The following is a 26,161-nucleotide window of genomic DNA, read 5'->3' as shown; positions in this document are numbered from 1 at the left end:
TCCTGCAGCCCCTGGGGCCAGCCCCTAGAAAACCCCAGCCACCCTGGGGATCATTTCGGGCACCCTGAGCAGTGGGCACGGGCCGAGCACCCCTGGGTGTAGCAGCAGCGCAGGAGGCCTTGGCAGGCAGTGCCAGCTCTGTCACCATGCCCTTTAGGCTTCTCTCAGGTTGGCTTGGAAGCAGGAGGGCTCTGGAGCAACCTCTGCTGCAGCTCACCCTCCTGAGGTGCAGGCAGCACCCTCAACATGGCGCTGGCGGTGCCCGCAGGGAGCAAGCCCCCGGGCAAGCCTGCCATGCCACCCGTGGTTTCCAGAGGTGGAACAGCCATCTGATCAGCGCAGGTGGCGTGTGCCTTGTGTCGGTGAGAGGGCATCGCACTCTGGTTTGAACGTCACATTTGTGCGTTTTCTCTCGCATGCTGGGCAGTCAGGGTCCTTTTCTGATGTTCTGGCTGGAGCTGGTCGCAAGGTCCTTGGACAGGGCTGAGGAGGCAGTGAAGGCAGCCGCAGCCTTAGGCATCACACGGAGGCCCCAGGACGGGCAGCCTGGCCAAGGCCCGCCCCGGCCCTGCCTGCTCCCTCCTGTGTCTGGAGCACAGAGCGGGTTGTGTGGCCAGCAGTGTTCCTCCCGCTGTGTTTGGGGACAGTGCCTGGGAGAGCTGGTGGCTGCAGTGCAGGGGTCTGTCATCAGAGGCCATTTTTCTTTCAGAGGAACCTGTGACCAGGTGGGGTTTGAATCAGCCAAGTTGAAAGAGAAGTGACAGAATCCCTGAGGAGGAGATGTCCTGTGCATGTCGGTGTGGAGCAGGGGTCCTCAAACTGTGGCCCGAGGGCCACATGCGACCCGTCGGGTGTGCCTGTCCTGCTTAGCAGCCGACTCGTCCCGGGCCCACAGCGCACATGTGTGGAATGTGCGCCGCACTCTCCAACGGCCCTCCAACAGTCTGAGGGACAGTGAACTGGCCTCGTTTGAAAAGTTTGAGGACCCCTGGTGTGGAGTGTCCTGCCGGGTGCTCGGGTGACTGCTGAGGGTCTGGCTCGTATGAAAGGGCTGGTCGGAACCAATGAGGATTCGATGGACAGTCTCCTGCAAGGAGCTATCTCTGTGAGTGGCATGATTAAAACACCGGTGCGGGCTCACTGAGACACAGCGGCAGGGAGAGGCAGAGACACGGCCCGGGACAGTGCTGTCCCCAGGAGCAGCTCTGCTCTGCCCTGAGAGCTCGGCCCCTGGTCGGGGTGCTGTTTGCCGTTTGCCGAGAGGACGCACCCAGTGCCCAGAAAGCCAATGCGGATTACAGGCGTGAGCCACCGCGCCCGGCCCAAGGTGACTTTTTCAGCCGCTTCATTGATAAGAAAAACCAGATCATGGTTGATGTTCCCTTTTCGTCAGCACGCAGGATGAGCCGTGTGCGCCAACAGTGCACACACAGCCGGAGAAACAGCCGGCAGAAGGAGACGAGGGCCAAGACCATCCCAGGTTGGGATTCACAAAAAGGCACCTACGCCAGGTCAGTGGTTTCTCGCCTTGCTCGCCGGAGCGACGAGGGCTGTGTTGGTTTCCACTTCCTGCGGCTCTGGGGCGGTGCTTCTGCAGAAATGGCGGGCGGTGCAGGGGAGCCGCGTACAGGCGGACTCGTCAGGTTAGCTCAGTGTCCCGCAGAGCCAGGCAGCTGATGTGTCTGGTCACGTGGAAACCGCCAGCGTGTTGCCAGGCTGGGGTGCTGGCCACAGCTGCTCTGGTTGTGGCCGTGTGCAGGAGGGCGGGTCTCACCCAGGGCCCACGTGAAGACAGTGGAGGGCAGGTTCCCGGGCTAGCGGTGCAGGCAGGGCCGGCCCCCCACCTGACCCCCATCATCTTCCTTCAGCCTGACGCCAGCGTCTGGGAAACCACCTGGGTAGCCGGCCCTCCTTGCTGGCCAGCGTCTGCCTTCGTGCAGGCTCAGGGTGGTCTGGGAGTGTCACTTGCTGAGGACGGGTTGTCTGTCCGGGGAGCAGCCTTGGAAGGGGAGGAGCCCCTTGGACTGCATGAGAGCTGTTGGTGGCCAAGATTGACCCCAGTGGAGAAGTTTGCTGCGCGCACAGCCCCGCGGGAAGCCAGGGTGGGAGGGCTGCCCTGGCCTTAGGGAGACGGAGTTCTCGCGGCTGGCCTGGGGGTTGGGGGCAGCATAACTGGAGACCCACGTCCTCAGTGGTGCAGACAGTGGGCAGGACAGCGGGTGACGGGCACACATGTGAGGACTGGTGTGCAGTGTGGCTTGGGCAGGTGGCCTGGCACACAGGAAGGACGTATTCGAACCAGGGAGGGGATGGGGGCAGGCGCGTGAATGAGGTGGGGGCAGGGGTCACTGCCACCGCCTGCCTGCCAGCCCCTGGCACCCCAGCGTCGCAGAGCGAGCTCATGCCACACTCTGGCCTGTTACCCGAGGGGCTGCCCACGTCTCTGAGGCTCAGAACTCGCTGGAACAGAACCTGACTGCTCGTTGGATCTTGGGCACTTGGCCTTTGGGCTTCTCAAAGAAGCAAACTCCAAAACCAGTGCTCAACATGCAGACTAGTGCTTTGGAGAACATTCAGCCACCTTCCGAAGACGGCTGCCCTCCCATGGGGGCCTCGCCTGCTCCAAGCACAAGCCTCGCCCCGGCTGACCTGGCGCCTGGGTGGCCCAGCTGTCTGGGGGTGCCACCCCTCCGAGCGCCGTGGCCCCCGCCTTCTGCATCTGGTACATTCCATGCCTCACATCCTGGCATGGGAGTGAAACAAGGGCAACTGCACTTCTCTTGCTGCTTTTTAGGGCTGGGTTAGGGATACTTCTTGGCACTTTGGGGACAGATTGTCTTCTGTCTTGGTGCCCTGTCCCCTGAGCTGTGGCTGGCCTGGTGAGAGCGCAAAGCTAACCAGACACGGGGTGACGCTGGAGCTTTAGCTGAGTCTGACCCTGCCCTCAGAGGCCACATGAAAATGCCTCCGTGGTGACGTCTGTCCGGCCTGCTGTGCCCACGCTGCCTGCTGATCGAACAGAAAAACAGTCACGTGGCACATTCAGCGTGGAAACAGACATCTGAAAGACTGCTCGGCACATTTTGTGAAGTTTCTGAGACCAAAGGCCAGGAGGAATGGGAAGGTGAGACTCGGGGAGAGGTGAAGGAGCTGGGCTGTCTAGCGGGAGGAGATTGGCCTTACCACGGAGTGTGAGCAGTATCTCAGCCACATCTGAAAATGGAATATGCAGCCGTCGCAGGAAGAATTTTGGGGAGAGGTCAGAGGTGTCGGCCGTGGTGCACTGAAGTGCGCACGCAGGAGAGCTGACACCCAGAGAGTGTGGCCCAAGCGGGGATCCTGCTGAGAGGATGAAAGCGTGGAAAACTTACGTTTCACTTTTCCCACTACCCCCACTTTAGGTGTGCGCGGCCTTGGGCGCTCTGTGGCGACCTTTAATAGTTAAGTGGGGTGGCCGCGTGGCTCGCTGAGCAGGGCCTGCGGGGAGGTGAAAGGGCACAGCACAGCGAGAGCCAGGCCCAGGGGCCTGCGGAAGCCCGTGGCCTCGTGTCGCGCAGGAATCTTGGGTTTAGAGTGCGTGGGGAAGGGCCCACTGTTCTGTCACGTGTTTCATGTGTCTTTGCTCGCGCCTGTACGGGGAAGAGCCTGTGGTTGTGCGGCATGGCCGGGCCAACTGGGAAAGCAAGCCCTGGCCCTGGTGCCTCTCCTCCCGCCCTGGAAGGACTCGGGCAACGTTTCTGCAGCTGCAGGGGGTGTTCCGTCATCATCGTGTTGGTGGTTTTGGTTTATAGTTGCACACTGGCTTGCCTGGTCTGTAGCTTTGTGAATCCTGCATACTGATTAGAATCCTAAAGAATGGATAAGCAGGCCGGGCTCGGTGGCTCACGCCTGTAATCCTAGCACTCTGGGAGGCCGAGGCGGGAGGATCGTTTGAGCTCAGGAGTTCGACACCAGCCTGAACAAAAGCGAGACCCCGTCTCTACTAAAAATAGAAAGAAATCAATTGGCCAACTAAAAATATATATGAAAAATGAGCCGGGCATGGTGGCGCATGCCTGTAGTCCCAGCTACTCGGGAGGCTGAGGCAGGAGGATCGCTTGAGCCCAGGAGTTTGAGGTTGCTGTGGGCTAGGCTGATGCCACAGCACTCTAGTCCTGGCAACAGAGTGAGACTCTGTCTTAAAAAAAAAAAAAAAAAAAGAGGCCGGGCACGGTGGCTCACGCCTGTAATCCTAGCTCTCTGGGAGGCCGAGGCGGGCGGATTGCTCAAGGTCAGGAGTTCGAAACCAGCCTGAGCAAGAGCAAGACCCCGTCTCTACTATAAATAGAAAGAAATTAATTGGCCAACTAATATATATAGAAAAAATGAGCCGGGCATGGTGGCGCATGCCTGTAGTCCCAGCTACTCGGGAGGCTGAGGCAGGAGGATTGCTTGAGCCCAGGAGTTTGAGGTTGCTGTGAGCCAGGCTGACGCCACGGCACTCACTCTAGCCTGGGCAACAAGTGAGACTCTGTCTCAAAAAAAAAAAAAAAAAAGAAAGAAAGAAAAGAAAAAAAAGAATGGATAAGGAGAAATTTTCAGGTGTCTGAAATTCCAAAAGCACACGTAAATCCAATGTGCAAAGATCCTCAAATTTGATAAATGACACAGGTTAACTGCAGGCACAGAGAGGTACACCTGACAGGTGTGAGTGTTGGTTTGCAAGAGGGGATGGCTGAGCCTGGGTGGTGACTGGGGCTACTTGCTTGCTCCCTGCTTCACTGTCCACGTCTGAAGCGTGGCAGCAGCTGCCAGGGCAGGAAGTGGTTCTTGTGAGGCTGCTCTGGGTGTTCACACTCGCCGCACGCTCTGCACACTGGGAGCCAGCGCTCCCGCCACCCCCCACTCCCCGACCCACCTGTTGTCTCATCCAGTCAACGTGACGTGTCCACCAGGACTGCGTGGCTGGGAGGACTGACTGGCGCCCGTCAGGGAAGGCAAGGTGACCAGCGTCGCCGGCCTGCAGGGTCCCCTAAGGAGGCCTTCCCTTAATCACAGTTTGGAAACCAGTTAAAGGTTTGCTGTCTGGAGTCTCTCAGACGCAGTGTGCTTTCGTCTTGACCGAATCCGCTTGGATTCACTGAGAATATGGGGAAATGGCCTTGTCCTTGTGGGAGTGGGGTCAGTTTGGGGTGCAGGGTTGTGTTAGTGGCAGCAGACAGGTGCCCCCCAGGTATGGAACCACCAGTGATTTGCGTTTCTGTGCTGTTGCTTTTGTGCCTGTCTCATGGAGTTTGCGTGTGAGCACGTGACCAGTCTGTGTCATGCAGTTACGGGATGTACAGGAGAGGTCTCTGTGAGCTTTAAAGGAGTTGCAAAGAGAATTACAACACACATATCCCAGCACGGAAGATTCTCAGAGCTGCAAAGAGCAGGAATCTTTATTTGGTTCACGTCAGGTCTGCAGCAACCACTCGATATTAAAAAAGAGGAACGGAAAAGTAAGATGTACAAAAAGATGTCATATCCCTTAGAAAGCAACATTCAGAGATGTCCTGTGTGGCCCCCCCGATCCTCCCTCCTCTCCACCGCCCCCCCAGGCCGGACTGGGGGTGAACGTGTAACGGAAAACAGCAGAACTGAATTTAACTGGAACATGCTCTAATCTTTAGTTTATTTCTGGTTAAAAATATAGCAATCCAGTGCAGTGTAGTAAAGAAATCTGCTCGAAAGGCAGCAGAGGAACAGCTGAACATAAGCAAAGCAAGGCAGAGTCCACGGGACGGGATGAGGAGCCACGGGCAGCGCCCCCGGGCGCGAGCACAGGGTCCTGCGCAGGGGCGTGCCGAGACCCCCGACACGTCCATGCACACGGGGAGCCGGGGCCTTGAGCGCTCGGACACCCTGCAAACCTTGTTCTTTTGTGTGGGCGACAGAGCGACCCTGGTGAAGAAGGCAGAAACATAAGGAACCTGTTCTTGTTGGACTGAAACAAGTTACATTGTACATTTTTGGGGGGGAGGTATCGGATATGCTACAGATTCTCAAGACACATTCCGGTCCCGGGCCCAGACCCGCTCTGGAGTAGCACTGAGGCATCTGGAAGGAATATGCATATCTGTTAGGGGAGGTTGAGGCAGGCACGGTACAAAGATGTGAAAACCCCTGGAGGTCAGTAACAGCCCGAGGAGACGTCCTTCTCGGGCCCTCGCTGCCGGGACAGAGCCTGCGCGCCAAGTGCGAGGCCGACCGTCCATGGCAGGGGGGCCCCCCGCAACCCACGGCACAGCCCCTCGACTTCCGCGCTCAGACGTGCCCCGTCGGATCAGAGTCGGCCCCCGGCTTGTTGGGGGGAGGGCGGCCGAGGGGCCTGAGGAGTGGGCCGTGGGTGGCGGAAGGAAGGAGGACTTTGCTTAAGACGTGGTGTGGGGAGTCGGCGTCTCCAGGGAGGCGGGGGCAGTGCCGTGTCTGGGGGACGGGAGGCGGCACGTCCCTCCCTCGGGCGCAGCACAGACCGCAGGCGGAAAGGCCCGGGCTATCGCCCTCGGGGGACAGCCCCCTTCCCACCCCCTCAAGGCAGGGCCTTCCGCGTGCGCGTCCAGCTACGCCACTCCCCCGTGCCGGGCACCACTGGGCGCGCCGCCGAGGGTCCTTCCTCTGGCGCCGCCTCCCCGCGCACCCCAGGCGCGAAGGGTGATGACCATGATGGCAACACTCTTCCTGCCGGGATCCCTTCTCCTTCCACGTCGGCTGGAGGGTCTGCGTGCTGGCCTCCTTCTGCCATGCCACACAGCAGAGAGTTACACAAGCGAAGAATTTTGGCTAAAATCCAAAAAACATTACCCAGAAAAAAAGGCAAACTGTGAGTGATACCCAATCATGTTCTTCTGCGGAAAGACCTGGAAGTTGTCGGGCGGTCGGAGCTGCGAGCTTTCCCTTGTGGTGGTTTTGCTTCTGCGTCCCCCTTTGTACACCGTTGTTTTTGCTGTGGCGACAATCTCATCAGATGAAAAAGTTAATGAACAAAATGGCGACTCCGATGTTCAGCAGGATCACCATGACGACCAGGATGGGTGCCGAGCCCTGGAACGGGAGGAGAGGAACAGCGGTGAGCTGGAGCCTCGGCCCCACCTCCCACCCACGCTGCTCTCCGTGTCCGCCCCTCGGGGTCCGAAGCCGGGGAGGGCGGGTGCCCCACGTGCTTATGAGGCTGAAGGTGCTGCTGGTCTTGGGAGGCGCTGTGGCCCCACAAACCGTGGCACCGGTGCCCCTGGGAAGAAAGCCCTGGCCCCGCTACCTGAGCGTCCCACCCGCTGCTGTGCTTTGCCAGGCAGCAGATGCCCCGGCGCTGCAGAACTGAGACTTCAGACCGTTGTGACGGGGAGTCCGGGAGAGCCCACGTGGCTGCCACGGCCGGCATCAGATGTGGCCCTTAAACACGCCTCCCTCGAAAAAGCACCTGCCCTGGACAGCTCTGTGCTAACCGTGAGCTGCCTCTGCCTCCACCTACCATCCCCGAGAGCTGCCGCAGCAGCCTTGAAGGGGGAGTGCCTTCCGTGTCGGCCTGGCTGGAACCCAGGCGCCAGGGCCCTGCTTCAGCGGCTCAGCTTGGGCATGGAGCCCTGTGAGCCCGAGCTTGCTGGGTAGGGCACCAGCACCTGTCCCTTCGGCGGGAGGAGGGGCAGCATGGTTCCTCTGGGTGCCGGACGTGTCCTGGCCCCTCCCCAACACGTCCGCTTCCCACAGCCGACTGGAAAGTACACGCAGGACGGACGTGACCCCCAATCTGCCTGGCCCTGGTGCTCCCGCCTCTTCCTGCCCTATCCCAGTGCTGCAGCCTGGTGTCAGTGCACTCCTGTAAGTTCCCAAACGCGGCCCCTGAATGGTCAAATTTCAGACATGACTGGGGGTAGAGGCTGGTTTTCCTAGACTAAGCGAGTCCTGTTTAGACTTATGGTAAAAAGCCACTGAGGGGACCCTAAAACTGCCTCTCCTACCACAGTGGCATCATCTCACTCCCTGGAGCTCCCAGCCGGCTGCTTGTCCCTCAGTGAGCCTGGAGAACAGTCTGACCAGCATTGCTACATGAGTCACCACAGACCAGCAGCTCCACGCCTGGCCACGTGTGCACCCTCACATCAATGTTCACGATAGCCGAGAAGTGGAAACAACCCAAGGTCCAACCACAGATAGACAAACAGATGTGGTCTGCCCACACATGGATCACTCAGGCGTGGAAGGAACGAAGCTCTGACAGGCTACAGCGTGGCCGGACCTCGGGAAGATGAAGGCAGACCCAGAAGGCCACGTGTTGCGGGATTCTGTTCGTAGGAATGTACAGAAACCACAGATCCACGGAGAGTGGATTGGTAGCTGCTTAAGGGCTATGAGGCCTCTCCCAGGGTAATAGGACTGTTCTAGAGTTAATGGAGAGAATTGCACAACTGAGTACACTGAAGGCCACTGAACTGTGTGCTTCATCGAGGTAGCTTGTGTAAGAATTATACCTCAATAAAGCTGTCACCTAAAAAGAGGGGGCGCTCAGAATGAATGGATTCAGGTGTCAGGTCAGCAGCAGAGTAGCACCTGGGAGTGAGGATCCCACCGACTGGAAGGGAGGGGGCTTTCCAGAGGTCCTCACTGGGGACGCGGCACCACCAGTCGCAATCCCTGCTGGGGCGCCTGCACACACCCACCAGGGCCGTGGGCCTGACCATCCGCCCATCTGCAGGTCCTCCTCCCAGGCTGTGTCCCAGCTGAGTGACACCCCCAAGGGTTGTTCAGGGCCCAATCCCAGCTCCACGGGGTGTTCTCAAACAGGTCCTATACTTGAGCCCTCAACGCCCTCTCCCTGGGGGCCTGCAGAGCCCAGGGTCCCCGGCTGTGCCACCTCCCTCTCCTGTGCAGTGCTGGAGCCCCCGCCCCGCCGCTCTCTGCCAGGACTGACCCTGTGCTGCTCACACAGGGCCTTGGGCACGAGCCATTAGCGTGGCCTCAGTCCCACCCTGCCCTGGCTTCCTCAGGTGACCACACAGTGACAAACACTCAGGCACTCGCCCCACACCCAGCTTGGGCCAGCGGCTTCACGTTTGGACTGAACGTGGTGACCAGCACAGTGAAAGGCACAGGCTCACTGCGACTTGCAGTTACTCTGCCTGTCCCTGTGCCCCGCGCCCCTCCAGCCCGGGCTGGCTCTGCACCGAGTGCAGGGCGCCCCTGCTGCCTGCACAGCGTGCATCCTGGCCCAGCGGGTCCCTGGAGATACTTTAAAAAAGAAAAAAGCAAAGCCTGCTCAACAGAAGGCACAGGGAGTTTTGAACTGTCCCCCCGGGACTCAGCTGAGGGAGGAGGGTCCCCAGACAGCCCCTGCAGCCCCACTGGTGTCTGCCTGTGCCCGGCCGGGCAGTGCTCATGCTCTGCAGAGGCACGAGGACACAGCCAGTGTGACCTGGGGCTTCCACACCCCCCACTGCAGTGACCCCTCCTCAGGTCACACGCGTCATTTCACCAGAGGGGAAACCAAGGCCTGAGAACCACTGGGGACCTCGCTGGGCCACAGAGTTCGCTTACGGGCAGCACCGGAGAGAGAACCCAGGTGTGTGCCTACCTGAGGGGACCTCACCGGGCCCTCTGGCTGTCCTGCTCAGTCACCCCTGCGCCTTCACAGCGGGACTCTTGTCCCCATGTGCTCAGGGGAGAGGCGGATGACAGCAGGACCCCAGCTCAGCAGCACGAAGCATGTGGGGGCTCCTGCCCTGACCCTGCTGTGACCTGCCGTCCATGCCCAGCACCTCACTGGCCAGGGAGTGGGGAGTGTCACAGGCCAGAGGACGGCTCCCTGACCCCACGGCGGCCCAGGGCAGACTGGGGACTGCCCCACGCCACTGTCGCCCAAGGTAAGCACTGGGGCAACCGGCTCCCGTAGGTGGTTCTGGGCAGTGCCCCAGGGACCCTGCCTGGCCCTCGCTATAAGCCCAGGCCCCGGGCAACCCCCTGGCAGGCACTAGAGTGCACCCTTCCGGCCACCTCCCCAAAGGTGGCTTCTGCTCAGGGTGGGGCTGGAGGTGGTGCTGGGGTGGGAGGAGGGCGCCCCCCAGGCAGGGACAGGCCCCCAGCGCAGCCCCCTGGTTCTCCTGCCGCCGCTGCACACCCAGGGCTGGCATCTACCCCAGGGAGCTGCGTCTGAAGCAGCACCCAGAGCGCCAGCGCGTTGAGCAGGCTAAATATAGAGCCCGTCCCGCATCTCCCACCCTGCCCATCGCGGCTGTTCCTAAAATAACCCCGCACGCGCACGGCGCTGGGATGGGGAGGATGCAGTTGTAAGCGAGAGCTGGCGTTCTGGTCCCCCCGGCAGGAGCACGGTGGGGTGGCAGGGGGTGGGGTGCTCCCTGTGGGCGAGCATTTGGGGGAGGGGAGGCATTTTAGGAACCAGCAACGCAGGCGCCCGTGCGCGCAGTGCTTCACGCGGAGGCAGGAACGGGCCGTCCAAGGGGCACGAAGCCGCCCTGGGGTGGGGCAGACTGGAGGAAGACACCCCAGCTCCCCTGGGGGGGGTCACAGAGGGAGGGAGGACACCGACCCCCCGTGCCAGGCATCAGTGCGGAACCCCAACACAGGTCCCAGCAGACCAGGCCTCCGCGCTGAGCCCTGCTCGGGCCTCGGCACCCTCAGCATCTCTGTTTAGAGCTGAAGCCCAGGCACCTGCCGCCCTTCCCCGAGTGAGCAGGGCATCCTGCGCATAAGGGTAGAAGCCCTGGGGTGAAAGGTCAGTCCCAGGAGGCCCCCTCTGGGTGCAGCAGCCCCATGGCAAGGCCCCGGGCCCCTCAGGCGCGCGCTGGGTCTGGCCCAGGGGGTGCAGTTCTTTCCTCCAAACCCGCACGGGGAGGAGTGAATTTAAGGTGGGAGGTGTCTGGGTGAGGCCGAGTGTCTCACTTGGGTCGAGAGTGAGCGAGCCCCAACACCGCCCACCAGGGCATGATGAGCCGAGGTTGCGGCCCCCACCCGAGCTGTCTGCTCCCGGTCCTCTGTGCTCCTCCCCAGGACACTCCAAAGCAGTGACCTCCCAGGCTGCTGCCTAGCACAGGGCGCCCTGGGTGTGCGGCTGCAGCAGGCTGGGGGCTGAGGTGGGGGTGGGGGTCCCTGCTGCCCGGCTCCTTCGTGGGAGCTTCCGGAACCATCCGGCTGTTCCCTGAGAGGACGGAGCCTGGGTGCAGCCTCCACTTCTGGGGAGAGGCACGGGCGGCCCGGTCAGCGATCAGCAAGGAGGCGCAGAGACAGGACCCTGGGGCCCATGCAGCCCGCCAGCTGCCCACTCACCGTGCTGGCCTTGAGCTCGTCCCCGGTCTCCTCGTCCGACTCCAGGGCCACCGGCAGGGACTTGCGGGGCGGGGAGAAGGTGAGGTCCCAGCGCAGCAGCCGGGGCTCGGCCCTGCCGCCCAGCCGCAGGCTCTCCAGCTTCTGCACCGTGGGCTCCGCGGAGGGGGCCGGCCTGAAGTTCTCCTTGTTCTGGGCCTTCGACCTCAGTCTCTGCACCCCGAAGCCCCGGTCCTCGGTGCGGTGGTCCTCCCCCGCGCCCCGGCCGGCGCCCCCCTTGCCGTAGCGTCTTTTCTGGGGGTGCGCGTCCTGCGCGTAGGCGTCCATCCTGCGCAGCGGCTGCATCTCCATCGTGTAGTTGCTGTGCTTCTCCTCGCCCAGCTGCAGCAGCTTGGCGCTCCCGGGGCTGTGGCCGCCGGCCCGGTGCGGGGACGTCCAGGAGAACAGGGGCGAGGACTCCGTCCGCCTCTCCCGGGGCTTGGGGTTCCCGGGCTGCTTGTGGCCCGAGCCCCGGGAGTGGAAGTCATCCGCGGGCTGGCCGCTGCGCAGGGCGCCGCTGCGGACGCCCCTGGGGCCCGCGGGCTTCTCCTCGCCCCAGCTGTTGCGGGCGTGGTCCCCGCCCCGGGCCTCCAGAAGCATCAGGATGTCCCCGCCGCGCTCCTCGTCCACAGACACCTGCCGGGAGAAGTGGGCCACCTTGTTCCTGGAGGCGGCGGGGGCCGGCGGCGGCGTGGCCGCGGGGCTGGTGGGGAAGCTCTGCAGGGGGCTGTCGTCGGGGGTCAGGTCGGAAGGGGTGGTGCCTTTGCGGTACAGCTCGGGGCTCTCCTGCTGCAGGGGCGTCCCCGTGGAGAGCACCTCGATGTCCTCGCAGGAGAGCTGATGCTTCGGTCTCTGGTACTCCAGCCCTTTGCGAAGGAAGAGACAGGACAGAGCGTGGGGTTACCGGAACGTTCTGCGGGTCACGCCAGACCAGGGCGACAGGCAGGCCTGGGCAGCGCGGCGCCCTCAAGCGGGGCCGGTGCCAGCGGCTCCCAAAGCCCGTCTGGGGGACCCCGGCCCCTCCCCACGGACACTGAGGGTCCTGGCCGTGGTCCCAGGCTGCAGGGACCTCGCAGGTTAGTGAGCGAGGACACTGGCCCGGCCTCTCCGTGTGGCCTCGGGCCCCTCCCGAGGATGAGAGGAAGCATCTCGCACCAGCTGACCTGCGGGGTCCTGGAGCCAGGGCCATCCCCCGCCCGGGAGACCGTATCTTGGTGGTGGGGCAGCCATGGAGGAACAGCCTGGCCAGTGCAGGGCCGGCCAGGAGTGAGGCTGCCCCGCCCGCCTCGGAGTCCCGGCCCTGGGGCTGGGCTCCCCCTGCAGGGCCCAGCTCTGCAGCCAGCAGGGCACGTCCCTGTCTGGAGGTGGTCCCAGTGGCCCCTGACCCTGAGGCCTGGATAGGGAGGGGTGGCAGAGTGGGACCAGCTACTGAGACATCTCTGGGCTCCACGAGCCTCCTGCAAGAGGGAGGGAGACCCAAAGCGACACCTGAGATCATAATCCCTGCCAGCAGGGGCAGCGGGTGCTGGGCTGACAAATGGAAGAACAGGGCACTTCCTGTCCCTTCATAGCAACATAGTCACCTCAAAGTGCAGTCCTCACTCAGCAGCAGAACATCAGAACCCCCAAACCCCTGCACCCCCATCCCACCCAAGCCAAATGCCACAGACGTCCCTGGGCGCTTGGTCGCCTTCTTCCTGAGGACGGAGGTCTCGGGGCCCTGCCCAAGGGCTGCTGCCTCCTGGTAACAGCCGGGACAGCGGAGCCACTGTCCTCCAGGAGTTTCTAACACCTGCCCACCCTCCTACCCTGGGCCTCCGGGCGGGTGCGGGTTGGGGAGACACAGTTCCCTGCACATGGCTGGAAACCAGACAGGCTGGCACGGGCCTCCAAGACGCCCACCGCTCAGATCCGAAGCACACCGTCACTCCCTGCTCCCTCTGGTGGCCTTAAGGTGCAGCCTTGAGCAGAACACGGCTGGAGCCTGGGGTGGGGTAACTCTGCCCCGAGTCTGCGTCCCTCTGTCCTGTGGGGGCGGGGGCCAGGCTGGTGCTCTGTGGTCACGCCCCAGATGCAGATCCAGGCTGTCGTGGGTCCCCCCTTCACAGAGGGGAGAGGCCAGGAAGGTGCACTCGAGACCACGTGAGACCCACACACCCAGGCCTATCACGCCATACCTGCCTCCTGGCCCCGACTCCAGGCCCTGCGGGGGTCCCCAGCAACCCTTCCACACGCTGCAGCCCTGGCACCAGGCCCGGCTGGCCCAGCAGCCCCACGGCCTGGAGGGAGCTGGGGCCTCTTGCTGGTTCCCAAGACCCAGGCCAGCGGGGAGGGGCTCTCGGCGAGGCGAGTTCTGGGAGCATCACCGTGAGGGCGCAGGGCAGAGCGAGGGCGCGCACAGCTCAATCCAGCGCCTCCGTCCCGTCAGTGTCCTGGGTCCACGGCCACTCGGGTCTCCTGGGCTCCGAGGGGTGGGGGCGGCAGCACAAGTGACCGGGTGCTGGACGCTGCCCCAGCAGGGTGGGGCAGACGCCAGGCTCTGTCCTGGTCCCACCATCAAAGCCACGTGGCCGCAGGCAGAGTCTCGACCAAGCTGAGCTCCCGGGCAGGGGTTGCAGCCGGCAGCAGTGGGCCAAGACGCCGGAGGCGGGCAGCTCACCCCCAGCTGAAGCACTTCCGTGGTTTGCCATTCGAGGCAGGTGTGGCACGAGCCTCAGAGCTGGGCCTCGTTTTAAATCTCAATTCTACGTTCCATCCGCAGCCGGAGGCTCGGTTTTGTTGCCTTGTCAGGAGGGGACACCGGCTCCACGAGGACCAAGTGAGACAGAGGGTGCCTGGCCCGCCCCAACGACGGTCTGGTCGAGACGTCCCCACAGTCCCTGGTCTGGGAACGCTGGTCTTTATAACACTCTCCAGGTGGAGACAGGAAAGGCCCCAGATGTCGGGAAGACAAGCCGCAGAACGCGTCTCACGCCACCGCCGAGCTGACAAACGCTCGACCAGGCTCTCTCTGCAGTGGCCGGGCCACAGGCAGTGTCAGCCACGGGAGCCAGCGATGCTCGGAGTGAACCGGGTCCAGGGATGGACAGGCTGGGACGAGGGGGCAGGAACGCAGCCCTGGACGGACATTCCCCGACGCCCGAGTCTCCGCCCTGGGTTCCAGGGCTGAAGCAATGAAGCACCACACGCTGGGGGCTTCCCACACAACCAGGGCCAGCGCAGCTGAGATCCGGGTGTCAGCGGGGCTGGGCCCCTGGCTTGTGGCCTTGTCACTGGCCTCTGTCTTCTCGTTGAATTCAGGGCTCAGCCTCATCCAAGAGGGTCTCGTGTCGAGGTGTGTACCTTACCCACACCTGCACAGACTCTCTTCCAAACGGGGTCACATTCCAGCGTCCTGTGGACACACTTGCTTCTCCTGGGCCACCACTCAGCACGGTAGGGAGCCTTAGATATCCTCTTGCCCCCTTCCTTTACAGATGGGGAAACTGAGACGGGCCCCAGGCAATGGAATCAGTTGGTGGCATGCAGGGCTGAGCCTGTGTGACCCTGGGAGCAGCATGTCACGTCCTGTTTTGTCCCCACTTGCATTCTGCAAGCCCAGCCAGGGCAGGTGAGATGTAGGTTAGTCGAGATTGAGTAAGACTCAGGACTCGGTCCCGCAGTCACACGCGGCTACTGGCCGCCATGCTGGACTGAGCCGAGAAAGGTAGGTCCCTCATCACCGAAGGCTCCAGAACACCTCTAGAGGAACGTGGGGAGACAGCATGGGCTGAGCAGGCGGGTGCCGACAGCGAGTGACAGTGGCCACCCGTGTGCACACAGGGACACGCAGCTACAGGAACGTGGGGGGAGGCACCGACACTCATGTGCATCCCAACACGCGTGTGCCAAGACCCAGCACAGACACGTACCTTCGCCAGAGAGAAACAGACACGAGGCCAGGTGGCGGCTTCCAGGCAGGCTCCGCCCGAGCCCATCCCCACCCCCGCCCGGACGCCAGCGCGGCCGCCGCTGCGGGACTCACCGTTTTCCCGGTGCTGGAAGGAAGGCGAGAACTCTTTGGCAGTGATCCTGGCGATCCGCGCCTCCTCCTGCGCTTTCTGAGCCGCCGTGAGGGCCGCCTCGGCCTTGGCCCGCGAGTGCGAGGTCCTGCGGGAGACGGGGAGGAGGTGAGGGGATGGCCACGAGGGGGGCTGGGGGCCCACGCCGGCCCCCACGCAGGGCGGGCTGGGACGGGGACCTGCCCTCGAGCCTGTCCCCGACCTCTGGACTCTCCGTTCACTCACCGATCTGAGCTCACCGGGTCCCGGCCAGTGCGACAGGCTCAGAGTGTGTTTGTCCTTGTTACCAAGAAACGTCCCACACGGGTGCCCAGGGAGCCACACCAGATGACGCCAGCCCCAGGGTGGACAGGGTGACGGGGCCGCCACCTGCGTCTGTGCTTCAGGATGGCCGCCCCAGCCACATGGGCTGGGGCCCGGGTCTGGGCGGTTCCCTGCCCCGGCAGACACGATACCGACGTCCACGGGTGGAACAAGGGCGCGTGGCCCCTGCTGCCGTGCGCGTGCCTGTCCCAGCGAGTCCCGCGAGAGCCCCGCCTCCCTCCATAGAGCAAGGGCCTGGCGGCGCCCGGCAGAACAGCACCAGAACTGTCCTCACCTCTGCCTGTGCCCGCGTTCCTTCCTACCCGGCGTTTGGGCTCCAGGGGCCCTGCCGGTGGCTGTGGGCGCCGCTGCCCCAACACGGGAAACCGAGGCACAGTGACCAATGCCCCGAGACAGAGGGCGGACTCTCCCTCAGAGGTCTCCTGCTCAAGGTCCCCGGACCCGTCTGTCACCGTAACAAAACGCCCACCGCGCTGGTGGCCCATCCGGTTCCAGAGGCTGCAAGTCCAAGACCCAGGCACCGGCAGATCTGGAGTGTGGTCTGCAGATGGCGCCGTGGAGAAGGGGCAGGTGGCTCCCCAGGGCCCCATTGCACGTGACGCTAGTGTCCCCCCCCCCCCCCCCCCCCCCCGCCGTCCCGGCAGGACGCGGGCACCCAGCCTCCCACGCTGCAGCCTGGGCGCCCCGCGATGCCCATTGCTCAAAGCCTGCGGGCTAGGCCTGGACACCCCACACTTCCCAGGAAGGACGGGGTTTTCTCTCCCCACAATCCCGCCCTGCTCACTGGGAACGCTTCTGCTAGAAGGCCACAGCTCTGACTTTTACACGGACACGGTGACACGTGCCGTAGCCACAGACGCGCGTCAGGAAAGGGAGGACGCGTCAAGGTCTCCAGGTCTCCTCCCGCGCTCGCTGCCCCAGCGCTCCTGCGCCTCACCCACCGCGGCTCCCGGCAGCAGGCCCCGCCCGGCCACCCGGGAGAACACGCACGGGAACCCGGCACCGCGGGACTCCTCTCCCTCCCCTGGCTCCACGTTCTGGGAACTGAGAAAAGACGACTGGCACAGCTGCAACCCCGCGTCGCACGGGAGCACGCGCACCACACCTTCTAGAAGATTCCTCAGGAACCCGCTGCTTGTATTCTGCATGACACACCAGGGGCAGGGGCGCCCTGGAGACAGACCCGTTAATAAAGCACCAGTCAACGCTCGACCTGCTATTGGTAAAAAAATCAATTAACAAAAAAACACCTGCACTTGAATGTTTACAGCAGCACAGTTCACAGTCGCAAAGCTGTGGAAACAACCCAAGTGCCCATCAATTCATGAGTGGATTAATAAAATGTGGCATATGGATACCATGGGGCACTACTCAACTTTAAGAAACAATGGTGCTATAGCACCTCTTATATATTCCTGGCTAGAGCTGGAACCCATTCTACTAAGTATCCCAAGAATGGACAAACCAGCACCACATGTACTCACCAGCCAACTGGTAGTAACGGATCAACACCTAAGTGGACATAAACAAGTAACATTTATCGGGTGTCGGGAGGGTGGGAGGAAGGGAGAGGATGGGTATATACAACCACAAGAGTAGGATGTGCAACATGTGGGGGATGGACACGCTTGAAGCTCTGACTCAAGGGGGTAGGGGGACATGGGCCATATATGTAACCTTAACACTTGTACCCCCGTAACGCTAAAATAAAATTAAAAAATCAATCGACAAGTCATCGCCCAGGCCTCGGGCTGGTCCCAGCCCCGGAGCAGGTCTCTCCCTCGAGTCCCAGCCTGGCGGGCCCTGCACGTCTCGGCCGGGAGTTTACGGGAAAAGCATCTGGGTTTTCCTGTCCCCGGCCCCGGCTGGTGTCTGGTCAGAGGCGGGAGGTGCCACGGGAGGCGTCAGCGGCACCACGACAGCCAAGATGAAAGAACCGCGTCTGCCGGCCCAGGCGGAGCCGCGGCACATCTGACCAGCATCCTGGGACCACCCAGCAGGAGAGGGCAACGACCTCGGGGGTCGTCTGCTGCACGGGGCCCATCACACCGCGCCAGCTCCCCCTGCTGCAGAAGCCCCGGGGCCACGTGGGAAGCCCCCTCCCTCCCAGCGCCCAAAGGAAAGGCCACGGCCACTCGTCCCACGCCCTGCTCGGCCTCTGTGCCCGGACAGCGGCATCGCCCAGACCTGCCCAGCGTGGACACCAGAGCCCCGTCCTGCGCGGGTCCGACCAGGGGGCCCCCAAACTCCACTCAAGTCCTCTCCCTGGTCCCCCCAACTCCCGAGCAGAGTGCACGGCTCTCGTCAGCTTCCGTGGGGACAGTCGATGCCCCAAACGTAAGACGCACAAGTCCGAACGCAGCTGGCCCCGGACGGAGACGGGAGCTCGGCGGGACGGCGCCGCCGGACCCCGCCGGGGCATCCCCAGTCCCTGCCCCAGAGCCAGCCTGGACGCGAGGCCAAGCGGGCTCCCAGCTCCCGAACGCCGAGGCAAGAAGGGGACGTCAGCTGCCCCGGTGACGCCTCCCGCGGCTGTCGTCTCGGCGTGCCCCTGGCTCTCCCGTGATGGGCGACTGTTCACGACCGCATCCCTGCCTCAAGCCCCGGGCAAGGACGGGGCCTCGCACCGCCCGGACCCCAGCCATGCCGCGCACGGACGCAGGCGCCAGGCAGCGAGCAGGAGACCCCCCCAGGGGCCACTGTTTGGTTCCCACATCTCTGCTTTGTAAAAATACCACCAGCATCAACTCACCAACATCACGCGTGTGTTTACATATGCACGTTCACACGTATATAAAAAGAACGCGCTGTGCCAGCCCTAAAATAAAGCGAGTTGGGACAAGTGCGTGGAAGAGTAGAGCCCCCCCGCCCCCAAGCATGGCGTGAAGGTTCGTTGTGGACGAGACTCTCGGGCCTGGCCGGGGGCCGGGACTCCGATGGGCGAGGATCCCAGCCGGCTGCCTGCCGCCCACACCTGCGGCACCTGGCACAGAGGCACGGGGTGGGGAGGGTGTCCGAGCCCTCGGGGGACGGTCCCGTGCCCGACGCCCACTCGCCAGGGGCCCCGCCACGTTGCTTCTCCAACACGGTCTTGCAGACATGCAGCATGCTCTCGCCGGCTGGGCCCTGCGCTCGGGGGTCCCACGACCACCAGCTCAGCGACCCAGAGGGGTGAGAAAATCCCCCGCACCTCAGCTGCTGCTGACAGCAGGCGGCCTGGGCCCCCCAGCGGGATTCACGAGCACCCCCCGACCTCCACCCTGCCGGTCGTCGGGCTGACGCAGGGGCGGGTGGGGCAGGACGGCTCCACTCAGAGCACCCTCACAGGATGGACTGGTGTCCCCCAAAACAGCGTCCGTCCAGAACCCGGGGACGTGACTGTATTTGGAAATAGGGTCTTTGCAGGACAGGACGACCCACACGGCCTGACCCGCCCCCGCCTGACGCCACAGGTCCCGGGCGGGTGAGAGCCACACTGCTCACGCCTGGGTGAGCGGCTGCCGCAGGGACCCCACTTTGAGAACCGCTGTGCTCAAGGTGGAAACACCAGGGTCCTGTTCCCTGGCCACAGCCCGTCCTGACCACCCCCTCTGCTGGCTCACTCGCAGCCCCGTCCCCTCCCAGTGCCCCCACCCCCAGTGCCCCACGGCTCTCCCTGCCTGCCGGGAGTACGCCGGCCGGCCGCGTATTCCTGCCGCAGAGAACCCTCCCGCCCAGAGCGTGACTTTACACACAGCTGACAGCTCCCCGCCTGCCCTGCAGCCGGGTCCTCGATGACGGGTCCACCAGACACAGGACCCAGATCCGAGGTCCTCACGACACGCAGCTGCCGCACCAGCCCCCCCCCCAGCCCAGAGTGCAGCCCAGAGCCCCATCCAGCCCAGGGCAGGTAGGACTCGGGGGCTGGGGCTGGCCTGGATGTCATCAAAGAGGAGCCTTGTGCGGGGTGGACAGAGCACATGGGGGGGGGTGAAGCAGCAGGCACCTGCGGGACAGCTACAGCCCTGACCGCGGAGGGTTCCGGCAAGAAAGGGCGTCCAAGCCAGGCTGGGGGAGCCTGGAATTGCTGCCCACCCTCTTGCCTGGGGCCTTCCACACACCTAGAGTGACAGTGACACGGGGCACCAGCCAGCTGTCAGGGTGCACCGTCATGGCCCCGACCACCTGACCACTGAGGAACCCCAGGCACAGGGCCGTCCTGGCAGCACAGGTGGTCTGGCCCCGCCCGGTCCCCAGCTCTGCGTGTCTGGGGTCCGACTCAAAGCAGCCCCAGCCCTGCCCTCTGGGTGAAACTGACCCCGGCCCAGCAGCCACCCCGGCCAGCCACCGGGACCCCTGACAATCTGGTCCCCGTCACCACCAGGCAGTAGGACAGCTGGCCGGCCACCGCCCCAGGGAGACAGAAATTCTACGTCCAGGTCGACAGAGCAGCTGACGTCCCCACAGGCCTTTCAGATGTGGACGTGGCCAGTCCCGGGCCTGAGCCGCCACCCCCACCGCCAGGATCCCGTGTGGCCCTCGCAGGGCCTGTGTCCCCAAACTCCTTCCTGCCAGGGCGGCTCACGGGTGACATTTCTCCCGAGGGCCTGGAGAGAGACAGGTGTGGCCCGCGGCCCAGGCCCCTCTCCTCGGGCCACGGGTGCCACAGTCAGTCTCGGGGGAGACGGTGTCAGCCTCCTGAGCCCGCTGTGACAAATGACCCCGACCAGGTGACCTGACAGCAGAAATCCTCTCCACGAGCCCAGGCGGCAGGTCCCAAACCGAGGCGTGGCAGGGCCACACTCCCTCCGGGGGCCCCAGGGGAGGGTCCTTCCTGCCTCTCCCAGCCCGGGGCTGCTGGCCCCTGTGGTGGCCAACGTCACTGCAGCCTGCACCGTCATCACATGGCCATCTCCCTGCGTCTCCTCTCCTCTCCCGTTCTGGGGACGCTTGGTGGTGACTCGGGGCCCCCAGGTAACCCAGGATGTCACCTCCAGGCATCTGCAAAGACCCTTTTCCCAGGTCCTGGGTGGACGTCTCTGGGGCCACCATTCGGCCCAGGCCTGCCGCCGTCTGGGCTGGGGACGGCTGGAGGAGGAGGACCCGGCCGGCCTCACCCCCAGCCTCAAAAGAGCGGGGCTGACCCCACTCCCAGCGTGCCCCGACCACCCCCCGCCCATTTCCTGGCGCCTCCTTGGTGGCCCCAGTCACAACCACGGCAGCTGCTTCCCCCACGCTCGGCTCCCGTGGGCCACACCTGGTGCGGAAGCAGTCACCGTTGCTCAGGCGGGAAACGGGCTCGGGCAGGCTGGTCTGCCCAGGCCGCAGGAGGGCACTCGGCCTGACCCCGCGGGGCACACGGCACCGTGGGGCAGAGTGACCGGGTGACAGTCGTGCCCGCGAAGAAAAGCCGGCAGACGAGAGGCAGAATTCAGGGGAAACACACACCACGGGCCTCGCACGCGTGTGCACGGTCCCCTCCCCCGACAGCAGCCCGCGGCGCAGCCACCCCTGGGTCTCATGTTATTAAACACCCGCCGTGGAGCTGCCTCCCAGCCCGGCACTAACGTGTCTCAACACACACGGATCCGCAGAAACGGCCGTGAGTACGCGGGGACACGCCGTGGCTTCCCAGGAGGTCCCCTCCACCCGCCCCCAGCAGGGGGTGACAGCCCCGTCAGCTCCCAGCTGTGGCAGCAACGGTCCTCCCGTTCCAGCCGATCCCCTAACCCGGTGGCACCGGGGCCTGGACCAGGGGTCCTCAAAGTTTTTAAACAGGGGGCCGTAGCCAGGCATGGTGGCGCATGCCTGTAGTCCCAGCTACTCGGGAGGCTGAGGCAGCAGGATTGCTTGAGCCCAGGAGTTTGAGGTTGCCGTGAGCTAGGCTGACGCCACGGCACTCACTCTAGCCCGGGCAACAGAGCGAGAGACTCTGTCTCAAAAAAATAAGTAAATAAATAAAAAATAAACAGGGTGCCAGTTCACTGTCCCTCAGACCATTGGGGGGCCAGGCTATAGTTAAAAAAAAAAAACTATGAACAAATTCCTATGCACACTGCACATATCTTATTTTGAAGTAAAGAAAACAAAATGGGCAAAAACACCCACGGGAGGCCCGTGGGCCGTAGTTTGAGGAGTGCGCCTGGCCTGGACTGATCTGAACCTCGGGGTGAAGGAAGAGAACCGCCATCACCCCTGCCAGCGGCGGCCAGGCCCACGTGCGGGGAAACAGCGCGCCCGGAGCCAGCTCCTCTTCCCTGGTTGCCGTCGCCACGGCAACCCGCCTCTTCAAGGGAGGCGGCTGGCTGGGAGGGACCCAGGCCCAGTGCCAGGCGTGCGGCGGCCCCCAGCCCACAGACGGCCGAGGAGGACCCAGCCCCAGAGGCTGGGCTGCTGGCTGCCCTCGAAGGGCGGGAGCCGGGGTTCCCAGCCCTGCTGCCCGGGCTCGGCCGGCTCGGTGCCAGGCCCCGGCCACCACCCCGTGCGAGCCACTCCCGCCCGTCCTCACCCCCGACAGGCAGCGAGACACTAGGTGCCCCATGTCCCAGGCACTGTGCCGGCGCCCAGCCCTCGGGGAGGAACCATGTCACTCCTGGCGTGCAGCCAGGGAAACTGAGGCTGGCACCTGAACCCAGTCTGGCCGATGCCAGCCCCTGTTCTGCCCGTGTGACGACAGGATGCCACAGGCTGTCCTGGAGCCCCGATCTTAGGGACCCAGACCCTCCCTCCAGGGCCCTGGAGTGGCAGCTGGCCAGCCCCGCCTCCGGCTCTGCCGCCCCAGCCCCGCAGGAGCAGGCCAGAGCCGTCCGGCAGGGCGGCTGCGAGCACGGCTCAGCCGGGACGCGCTGTTTCCCAGTCAGGCGCCTTGGGGAGCGTGTGGGGCTTCCTACCCAGGTGTGCCGCTCTGGGTGACCCTCTGTAGGGGCAGCTGGGACCTCTCCAGGGGGTCCTGTGGGCCGGGCCACCGGAACGGGGTCACGGCTGACAGAGGGAAGGGGAAGACGCCAGCAGGGGGGCCAAGGCACCTTCCGCGGAGGACCACCCCAGCCTGGCTCCCGCACGGGGCCACCGGAAATGCAGATTCCCAGGCCCTGCCCAGCCCGGCCTTCTAACGGGGCCTCGTGCTAAGGTCTCAGAAGTGCAGGCGTGACGCCGCGTGGAGACCGCCCCGCATTGCTGCATGCTCACACGGTAGGGACCTGAGCACGTCACACACACTCTGCTCTGCACCTTGCCCCGCCCTTCACCTGACACCGTATGTTACAGATTGTCCCGTGCCAACACGCACAGAGCTTGCTTCTTTTCTAGTGGCCGTGCCAACACCCGTGGCGTCTGCCTGCGTCCACAGCCGGGATGGCCGCTTCCGCCGCCTGCTGTCAAACACCACGGTCCAGCGGTGACCTCGAGCGTTTGATGTCTCACACCCAGATCCGTCTTCAGAATAGACTTCCAGAAGTAGAATCTGCGAGTCAGAGCTGCGGTTTCGACACTCCTATCGCCTGAATTAACCACGGGCCGTCCGGGAGGCCGCGGTGATCCGCTTCCCCGAGCCACGGGGGCGGCGTCTTCTCCAAGCCGACAGATCAGCAGTTAGTTTCCTCTCTTCCACGCCGACACGTGCGTGAAACAGCCTTTTTGCCTTGCTGTAGTTTTTTTTTGTTTGTTTGTTTGTTTTTTGAGACAGAGTCTCGCTTTGTTGCACAGGCTAGAGTGAGTGCCGTGGCGTCAGCCTAGCTCACAGCAACCTCAAACTCCTGGCTTAAGCGATCCTCCTGCCTCAGCCTCTCGAGTAGCTGGGACTACAGGCACGCGCCACCATGCCCGGCTAATTTTTTACATATATATATTAGTTGGCCAATTAATTTCTATTTATAGTAGAGACGGGGTCTTGCTCTTGCTCAGGCTGGTTTTGAACTCCTGACCTCCAGCAATCCGCCCGCCTCGGCCTCCCAGAGAGCTAGGATTACAGGCGTGAGCCACCGCGCCTGGCCCTTGCTGTAGTTTTAACTTACATTTCTGTTACTGGAAGGTTTTTTTTCTTCTTCTTGTTGATTTGTAGGAACATTTTATGTAGAAAGGAACCCAGTCTCGATATCCAGTTTTACACTTAAACTTTTGGGCCAGCTGGGACTTATCTTGGCGTAAGGAACGAGGTAGGGTCCCGACGTCACTTTCTTCCCAGATGGCCACTCGAGAGGGGCCCTGGTGGTGACAGCTAACGCGCAGCCCGGTCCCCGCCACCGAGCTGTGAGGCCACTTTCATCCACGGGACGTGGCCGTCCTGCCCGCGGTCGTCCCGCGTGACTGTGCACGTGGCTCTCATGGCCCACGCAAGCCGGCGCTGTCGCCGGCCCTGACGTTAGAGCCCCGGGGCGGACTCCAGGTGGCGAGAACACAGACCTCGAGACGGCCACGTTCCTCCTCCACCACGGGATAAAAATCACTGATAGTAACGGAGCCACGGTCTGCAGGACTCCCACCGTGCGCGGGCTCTGTGCACAGGATTTAATTCTCGCAGGAGCCCACGAGACCGCCCGCGGCCCCCCACTGCACAGGGGAGGCACGGAGGCACCGGGGGGTGCTGAGGCCCTGGCCCCAGAGCGGCCAGCTGTGCAGCCTCCAGCCGGCGGCACCATCGTTCCGGAATGTTCTCAGCCGTGCTGTGGGCCCCCGGCAGACTCGCCACGGGCCACTGTCCCCACTGCTGGCCTAAGGGGGTGCCACAGTGGCCCACGCCGGCCAGTTCGGACCCTGCCCACACCCTCTGCCCCCGAGGAGGGGTACGTCTGTAAGATACTGGGCTATTAGGCTGAGTGCCGTCTTTCAGCTTCTGTTCAGTGCTTGCTTGCTGACCACAGGGCATTATGGGTGCATTAGGGGATGCAGAAGAAGAAGAAAAACAAAAAAACAAAACGCTGAGACCGGAGCCTCTCGGCTAGGACCCGGAACAGGTTAGAGCCAAACAGGGGCAGGATGAAGTAAGAGGCTGAGCAGATGCATGACCGGCGGGGGCCCACCAATCGCTGTAGGGGGCAGACGTGTGATCAGTGCGTAAACAGCTTAGGTTTGAAGGCTCACTCGCACACGGGGGTGGGGTGAGGGGGTCCCCGCCCAAACAAGAGGCCATAGAGCCGGTGCTCTTAGGCTCGGACCCTAGCTCGAGCTAGACAACAAAACTCCTTTTGATAGTTACAGCCTCGGTGACTCTGTCTCTCTGTCCCGCGGCCCTGCGGATTCCGGCTCAGGACCACAGAGAGTTCCTGCCTCCGCGTCCGCTCCATGAAGGGCTGGACGGAAGGGGCCCCGTGGCAGCCGCAGGACACAGAGCCGGCAGCAGAGACGTGGCTGCGCCCACGGCCACTGGGCAGCCTGGCCCTTACCATGAGACGCCGGGACGCGGCGGCAACCCCTCTGTGCCTCAGGTCGCCCGCAAACGCAAAGCGGAGGGGCCCAAGCATCAACCCACACCGGGTGCCCACGGGGCAGCTGTCCCTGCCGTTGTCGTCCGTTCCCTGCTTCTCTGCTCGGATCCAGCCTGGCTCCCAGTAGGGCCAGCCCCCTGCCCCGCCAACCAGGCGGCCGCACACGGTCCTGCCGCACGGTTCTGGCCGCTACCCTGCGACCCCCCTCTTCCCACGTGGAAACCCAGCACGGAGCAGAGCGGAGCCCTGGCCACAGGCGGGCGGCGCGTGTCGAGTCCCCAACCCCACTGAGGGGTGGAGTCTCACGCAGGAGCATAGGGGGAGCCGGGGGGCTTTGGTGCACCCCAGCCCCACGGCCAGCGGTCCCCGCACCCCACTGCAGAGGACGTGTCGCCAGGGGCGGGGACAGTCTGGCAGGAGACGGGAGGGAGGGCAGGAGGCGGGCCGTCTGGAGAGGGCGGCAGGAATCTCTCGCTGGTTCTCGGCTCTGCAAGGACAGCCGCAGCGGGCCTGGCTCCACGGGACCCCGGGGAGCACTAATGAGATGTTTGTGGCGTGGCTGCCGCTCCCCCGAGACCAGACCCAGGCGGGAGTGAGGACCGGGAGGGGGAGCCATGCCGAGCTCTGCCCCCGGGCGGCCGAGGGGTGGGGCCCGGGTCCCAGTGTGGCTCCACAGGGGACGTCCCTCTCGTCTTCCCTGGGGGAGGCCGGGGGAGGTGGCACCTGGGAGCCGGTTCTTTGGTCTCTGACCGTGTCAGAGCTGGGAGGGAAAGAGACTGACGACAGTCACCCAGGGAGGCAGGGCCGGCCCCGTCGCGGAGAGAGGGACGGGACCTCATAGCCGGCACCACTCGGGCCCGGAGCAGCTCGTTTCAGCGAGAACAGGAGATTTCCTTCCGTTTCACAAAAGAGGAAACCGAGGCATTGGTAGTGGTTGTCCTGACAGACGCAGGACCTGCAGGATTGTTGCCGAGCGACCCTGCCACCGTCACCTTTCTGCTCGACGCAGGGCTCAGGCTGACGGTGGGCACGAACTTCCCGCGC

The 26,161-nt window shown here is 63.7% G+C and overlaps 2 protein-coding genes across 2 annotated transcripts in view; one reads left to right on the top strand and one right to left on the bottom strand.

Annotated features, from left to right (window-relative positions):
- The window catches only part of KLHDC4 (kelch domain containing 4), a 52,344-nt gene extending 43,804 nt beyond the window's left edge, over positions 1-8,540 (top strand). Inside the window, exon 12 of the mRNA XM_075995852.1 lies at positions 7,982-8,540. Within this exon, the coding sequence (XP_075851967.1) occupies positions 7,982-8,133 (152 nt within the window). The 3' untranslated portion in view covers positions 8,134-8,540. The remainder of the gene's footprint in view (positions 1-7,981) is intronic.
- JPH3 (junctophilin 3) overlaps positions 4,846-26,161 on the bottom strand; it is a 64,581-nt gene continuing 43,265 nt past the window's right edge. The window contains exons 3-5 of the mRNA XM_012735730.3: positions 15,356-15,480; positions 11,296-12,197; positions 4,846-7,062 (exon numbers count right to left, since the gene is read on the bottom strand). Of these exons, the coding sequence (XP_012591184.2) occupies positions 6,982-7,062; positions 11,296-12,197; positions 15,356-15,480 (1,108 nt within the window). The 3' untranslated portion in view covers positions 4,846-6,981. The remainder of the gene's footprint in view (positions 7,063-11,295; positions 12,198-15,355; positions 15,481-26,161) is intronic.

This window comes from Microcebus murinus, chromosome 20, assembly GCF_040939455.1.
Source record: "Microcebus murinus isolate Inina chromosome 20, M.murinus_Inina_mat1.0, whole genome shotgun sequence".
NCBI classification, from domain to species: domain Eukaryota; kingdom Metazoa; phylum Chordata; class Mammalia; order Primates; family Cheirogaleidae; genus Microcebus; species Microcebus murinus.
Note: the sequence above shows the minus strand (reverse complement) of the source record. Positions and strands in the feature narration are given on the sequence as shown.